The sequence below is a fragment of the Thecamonas trahens genome (assembly GCF_000142905.1).
Source record: "Thecamonas trahens ATCC 50062 unplaced genomic scaffold supercont1.24, whole genome shotgun sequence".
NCBI classification, from domain to species: Eukaryota; order Apusomonadida; family Apusomonadidae; genus Thecamonas; species Thecamonas trahens.
In genome coordinates, this window is record NW_013657656.1 from 198,037 (window position 1) to 204,217 (window position 6,181).

The following is a 6,181-nucleotide window of genomic DNA, read 5'->3' on the forward strand; positions in this document are numbered from 1 at the left end:
CCCCCCTCCTTGCTCGGCTCGTGCCCGCCTTCGATGGCGCTCGTCGGGAACATTCGCTCTGAGGGGTGAGGGGTGGCGGAGGAAGAGAGGGGGGGAATGAGGAGGAAGGAAGAGAAAGGAGGGAGGGAGGGGAGGGGGGAGGGGGGGGGGGGGGGGGATGAACTCATGGATGTGTGGACGGCTGGCGGTGGGCGGAATGGGTGGGTGGGGGTATGGTTGTGCAGAGACAGCGGGCATGATAGTGCGCAGCATCACCGGCAAGTCGTACGAGGTGGCGTTGCCGGCTTCAGCCAAGGTGGCGGACATGAAGGCAGCGCTGGAAGAAGCGTCGGGCATTCTGGCAGAGCATCAGATTCTGCTCTGGGAGGGCCGCAAGCTGGACGATGAGCGGGCACTGGGCTCGTACGTGGTGCGCGAGGGCTCGGCCGGAGCAGCCGAGATGCTCTCGCCGCGGTCGACCGGCTCGATCTCGTCGTCGGACTCGGGCGGGGTGGCGGCGTCGCCGGCGACACCGTCGTCGATCTTTCTGTTCTCGAAGCAGTTTCTTGCGCCGTCCAAGAGCAGCACGGCGACGGCGGCAGACGCGTCGCTCCTCGAACCGGTGCTCCCGCCGCTGCCTGAGCCGCTCCCGCTCTCGCCGGTCAACCGGTACAACCCGACCGGGGCGCGGTCGAGCGAGGCGACGACCAGCGACGTCATCGCTCAGTTTGAATACCACGCGCGGCGGGCTGGCTCTGTCCTCACTGCGGCTGCGGGCGTTGTCCGCGCCATCCGCACCTCGATGTCGGAGCAGTACGTCCAGGCGCAGGCGCTGTCTGCAGCGTACACCAATCTGGGCGTCCACGCCAGCCAAGTCTTTTCGGCGCACGACACATACTCAGACTACTACGCGCGGGTCTCGGCTACGCACGACCGGCTCCTCTCCGGGTTTGAGGACAACGTCTCGCGAGTCGGCACGATCTCGCTCCCGCCGACGCTGGCGGCGCAGTTTGGCGCATCTTCGCTCCTCGACCGCGTCTCGCTCGATTCGCTCCGCAAGTGGAAGACGGCATGGTCGGGGCGTCGCGAGTCGTTTGCCTCCAAGATGACGGATCAGGCGAAGCGGGCTAGCCAACTTCGTGACGCCATTGCTGCCGCCACAAACAACTCGGCGCTCGACGTCTCGATCGACGGACTCTCGGAGCTCCACGCGGATGCCGAGGGCATCGAGACCGAGATGGAGGCCATTGTCCAGTCGTTTGCCGACGACGTGACGACGGTCCGGGGCTGGGCGCCGCGGGCGTTGCTGACGCACGACACGGCGCTCGACGCGCAAGCCATGTTCAAGCGGCACGGCTCGCTCCTGCTCATGCTCCATGATGGGTACGATCGGCTCGTGGCCCGGGCTCTTGAGGTCCGCAGCCATCAGGAGCAGACGGCGGCCAACACGGCCGAAGCGCTGGTAGCGCTTGCGCAGATGCAGTCTGAGCTCAAGGCCATGGGCGATGCTCTCCCGGTCCACACCAAGGCGCTGCAAGCAGAGAAAAAGGCGTTCCGCCAGTTTGTGGTGCTCGAGCGGTTGCCGTCGGCGTACTACGCCGGCCTTGTCGAGGCCGTCCGCCGCAACCGGTTCAACTCTGCGCTCCGGGCCACACTCGCCGGCTACATCGACGCCATCTGGAGCGCGCTCCGGCTCGAGGCCCGTGCCCGGGTCCGGTTCCACAAATCGCGCGGCAAGTTCCTCACAGATTCGGTCCTGCCGGGCCTTTCATCGCGCTCGGTCCGCATCGACGTGCCGCTGAGGCTCTCGTCGCACGACGCCGAGAAGCCGGCAGTGCCCGAGCTGGACCCCGAGCTCCCGGCGCTCTCGCTCGAGGAGCTGCAGGACTTTCTCGGCGATGACCTCCCATACTGGCTGCTCGATTTGGCGTCGCCGGAGCTGGACCGCTCCAACGTGTCGGACGTCGCGGCGTCGGTGTCGTCGCTCGGCTCGCTCTCGCTCGGGCTCTCGCGGTCGGGAGTGGAGAATCCTCCTGTCGACGCAGAAGCGGGTGCCGGACTTGACCTCGATCCCGCGACGCTGCTCGACGCCACCTCGGCCCCGCTCGCCAGCCGGACTGTGGCGCAGCCTGCTGCAAACGTGCCTGTCGACGCCGCGCCGGTTCCGGACGCCGCACTGGTCGCAGAGATGGAGGCTGGGCGTGCAGGGCTGGAAAGCGTGCTGGCCGCGGTCCCGCGGTTGGCGGCTAGCGCGCCGGTGGTGGCAGCGCTGCAGAGCCAGGTCGATGCGCTGGCGACGCGAGTGGCGGAGCTCGGCTCAATCGGCGAGGTTGCCGCACTCGCCGCGCGAGTTGATGTGCTGCGAACCGAGGTCGAGCACGCCGGCGCTGCATGTGCGGCTGAAGAGGCTGCCGAGTCGAGCTCGCCGTCAGGCGTCGATGCGGCAGCACTCGAAGCCGAGCTCGAAGCGACCAAGGCAGCGTCGGCCGCGCGCGAAGCCGAGCTGGAGAGCAAAGCCGAGCAGGCCGCGCAAGCCGCGCGGGTCTTCCACTCGCAGCTCAACGACCTCGGGCAGGCGATGCTTGCGGCGCTGGGCCGGATGCAGCAAGCAGACGAGGACGCGCCGCTGCCGAACCTTTCCAAGGTGCTGACGGCGATGGAGGCGTGCCACGCGAGAGCGGTGGCCGAGCTTGAGGCTGCGCAGGAGCAGCTCTCGGAGCGGGCAGTCCTCGCCGACTTTGCTACCGGTGACCTCGTGGTAGTGGTGGCAGGCGACGATGCCGAGCGGTGGCAGGTGGTGACCCGCGACGGCGAGGCTCGTCATGTGGTGGCGAGCGCCGATGTGGCGCGGCTGGCTCCGGTGGCGCACGGCGCACCGTGGCTGCTCGCCCGCCTCCTAGCGGTGGCGCCCAGTGACGATGGCAGCGGAATGGTGGTCCGGGCCGCGCCGCTCGCGCTTGATTTTTGATGCAGTGTACCGTCGTGGCTACGTCGAGCTTGCGGTGCGGACAACGGTGACCGCCTGCTTGGCTACACTCTTAGTCAGCTCGATAAACTTGGTGTCCGGGAACGAGAGCTCGTCAGCGCGGAGGCGGGTGACAACGGCGAGCATGGCCGACACGAGCTTATCGCACTCGATCTTGGTCGCAGCCTTGGCCGCCGGCAGCGCGGCCGAGAACGCCTCGCGGCTGAGCGTGCGCCCTGTCTTAATGGTCTCCATCAGCGTGGCCGAGATCGACGACGCCGACTCGTCCGACTGTGACGCAACCAGCATGGTCCGGACTTTCGCCACAATCTCCTGACCAAGCGCGCTGATGGAAGCGCGGAGCTCGGGGGACATGGTTGCTGGAGCCGGGGCCGGGGCCGGGGCCGGGGCCGGGGCCGGGGCCGGGACCGGAGCCGGGCCGGGCCGGGCCGGGGCCGGGGCCGGAGACACAACCGCCTGCTGCGGCAGGCCATAAGGGGTGAACCGCGACTGGAGATAGATACCTTCAGCAATGTAGATGGCGGCAGCCTTGATGTCGGCGAGTAGGGCGGTGAAGCCGGGGTCGGGAAAGTCGGCCACCGACTTCATGTAGTGAATCATGTCAGTGCAGCGGCGGGTGAGGGCTTCGGCCTCCGTGGCCAGCGGTGGATGTTCGGCGCCGACGTCGCGGATGGCAATGATACGCTCCATGAGCGAAGCGACGAGCTTGCCCATGGGCTCGGTAGTCGCCTCGACCCGGGCCATCATGTCGAGCTGGTCGACAGCCTTGTTGCGGATGGCGAGAATGAGGCCGGCCTGCGGATGGACCGAGAGCTCGACAGTGTCGGCCACGACTTCCTCTGTCGGCAAATCGCCGTCCTCAAACGACGGCGCTGCCGACGCCATCAGAGAGTCGAGCGCATCCAGTGCGCTCTGAGGCCCGGCTGCCGCCGTGGCCGCGGCCTCGGCGCCCATGACATTGTCAAAGGCATCAAAGGAAAAGTCGAGCCCGTCGATGTCAGGCTCGCCCGCCGACGACGCCGCCACCACCCCGTCAAAGTTGAGCATATCTTCCAGCGAGACCGGCATCTCGCCGCCGATCGCCTCGACCGCCTGCCGGTGCACGTCTCAGGTGAGTTGGGGACGAGAGGAAGGGGCGGGAGGGGGCAGGGGGAGGGAGGTGGGGAGGGATGGGGTGCTCAACCTACCGACTGCACAAAGGCATCGTCGGCGAGCGAGGTCATGAGGTCGTCCAATAGCGGGTCGCTCATTCGACGTCGCAGAGGGAGAGGAGCGAGAGAGCGAGAGAGAGAGAGAGAGAGAGGGTGCGGTGAGAGAGCCAGCGTGCCCGGCTTCGTCAAAACAGAAGACGGCGCCTGCTATCACGTGTCCCGGCATTGTTGCATTCTTCAACCGGAGCATTGCCCCAACTCGACCGAGGACGGCCCCGTCAGTGGGATCATGTGGAAGCAGTGCACCTGCATTATTGGCGCCCCTGCATCCAGGCGTTCAGCTTCTTTCTCGTCGGCCATCACGCCGCACCAGATCGCCCGAACTCCGACGAGTGAGACGCGTACAATCTCTCGTTCAAGCTAGAAGCTACTACTGCTCGACAGGATGAGAGCAGGGGTGAGCGCGGCGCACGTGGCGCATCAAGCCACCAAGCAATGGAAAGCCCAAGCCCAAGCCCAAGCCCAAGCCCAAGCCCAAGCCCAAGCCCAGCAACAGCTGCTTGGTCTCGTTGCTTCGCGCGCGATGGCGGTCGGTTTCGCTGGGCCGTCGCCGCAACGCGCACCAAAAATCGATCGGATCATGATCGCGCGCTGTACACGGACACGACGGCATGGCCCACCCCCCCTACTAAGGGTAAAAAGGCTTTACAGAGTGCGATGTTGTGGGTTGTTGGCTCCACATGAGGAAAAGCCGTCTGTGGCTCTGTGGCCTTTGACCCGGTCAGACTGAATCGGCCGATTTTCGCACGCAGACCAGAAGCGGCTGCCGAGGCCTCGCTCCCGATCGAGCACGCCCAATCTGCGCACGGCTACGGCCTGAACCGATGGGTGCCGGTTTAGACATGGAGCGAGAAAGGCTACAGCTCGACGAGCGGCTTGATGGTCGAGGCCTTGGAAGGATAGCGGGTAAAGACAAAGTACGGGGTGAGGTCGCACTGGCACTCGGGGCAGTCGCCGTCGTGGTTGCAGAGCCCGTCGTAGAGCCGCCACAGGTCGCCCGTGTCCATCGCCTCGAGCCGGTCACGGAGCGAGGCGGCAAAGGAGTCGCGGGCGGTGGCGTCGGCGACCCGCTTGGCGTGCGCGGCCCGGATGAGCATGAGGTACATCTTAACTGCCTTGTCGTCGGGATCCGAGTCCGGGGCGGTCATGTCTGCGGCCTGGAGGAGCTTGGGCACGCCAAGCACGTTGTGCGCCGCGTCGTACGCAGCCTCGTGGTTGGCCACGTGGCCGTCGGCCGAGATGGCGCTGCCGTAGTCGAGGTACTCGTTGTCGAGCGCGTTGAGGAGGGCACCAAAGGCGCGCCCGTCCTTGAACGACCCGGAGAGGTCGCCAACATGCACGCCGTCGTACTGTGGCTTGTCGTTGACATGGTCCTGCACCCACTTGAGGATATCGTCCGACTTTGACCGCGACGACTTGTCACCGCCCACAAACTCGACAAAGAGAGTAAAGATAAAGCCGAGCACAAGCTCGCGGTTGCCGTCGACGAGGTTCTCGTTCGAGTACGACCCGCGGAAGCCGTGCTTGCGGAAGAGCTGCATCGCGAGGTCAACGTTCTGGATCTTTTGGATCCGGAACTTGGGCCGCTTCACATGCGGCGCGCAGTAGTCCTCGGTGAGGAGCTCCGCGAGCGGGATGAGAAACAGGCCGTCGTCAAAAGCCTTGGAGATGTCACGCTGGACGTGGAGGCCGACCTCGGCGAGAATCGAGTTGACCCACCCGGCAAACGCGTACTTTTGCTGCTTCACCCACATCGGCTCGTTGGCGTCGACCTGCGCCACCGTCGACGCCTCCTCCACCACGTTCTTCTTGGCCGCAGAGACCATGGCCCGCATCTCGGCCTCGCGTGCCGCCTTTTGCTCTGCCGCAATCCGCGCGTACCGGATGTTCATCTTCTCCTCCTCGGTCATGTCGTCGGTGATCTTGAACGGGTCGTCGTCCTCCTCCTCGTCTCCGTCGGCGGACGGCCCAGCATCCGCCGCAGCCTCGGACGCCGCCGCGGGTT

General features: G+C 66.2%; 3 protein-coding genes across 4 annotated transcripts in view; 1 reads left to right on the plus strand and 2 right to left on the minus strand.

Moving 5' to 3' along the window:
* AMSG_05599 overlaps nt 1-3,096 on the plus strand; it is a gene marked incomplete at its 3' end in the record, with an annotated part of 3,466 nt that extends 370 nt beyond the window's left edge. Inside the window, exons 1-2 of one of the 2 annotated variants that reach the window (XM_013902218.1) lie at nt 152-2,856; nt 2,880-2,895. In XM_013902218.1, the coding sequence (XP_013757672.1) occupies nt 158-2,856; nt 2,880-2,895 (2,715 nt within the window). In that variant the 5' untranslated portion in view covers nt 152-157. Of the gene's footprint in view, nt 1-151 lie in introns of those variants that run through there. The other variant, XM_013902219.1, reaches the window with a different exon arrangement.
* Nucleotides 2,908-4,215, minus strand: AMSG_05600 (uncharacterized protein; the record flags this gene model as incomplete). Its single annotated transcript, XM_013902220.1, has 2 exons — nt 2,908-4,057; nt 4,153-4,215. 2 exons carry the CDS (start codon nt 4,213-4,215, stop codon nt 2,966-2,968), a joined length of 1,155 nt encoding a protein of 384 aa, XP_013757674.1. The 3' UTR covers nt 2,908-2,965.
* A 595-nt stretch (nt 4,216-4,810) lies between these two features.
* AMSG_05601 (cortexillin-1) overlaps nt 4,811-6,181 on the minus strand; it is a gene marked incomplete at its 5' end in the record, with an annotated part of 1,650 nt that continues 279 nt past the window's right edge. Inside the window, one exon of the mRNA XM_013902221.1 lies at nt 4,811-6,161. Coding sequence (XP_013757675.1) covers nt 5,034-6,161 — 1,128 coding nt within the window. The 3' untranslated portion in view covers nt 4,811-5,033. The remainder of the gene's footprint in view (nt 6,162-6,181) is intronic.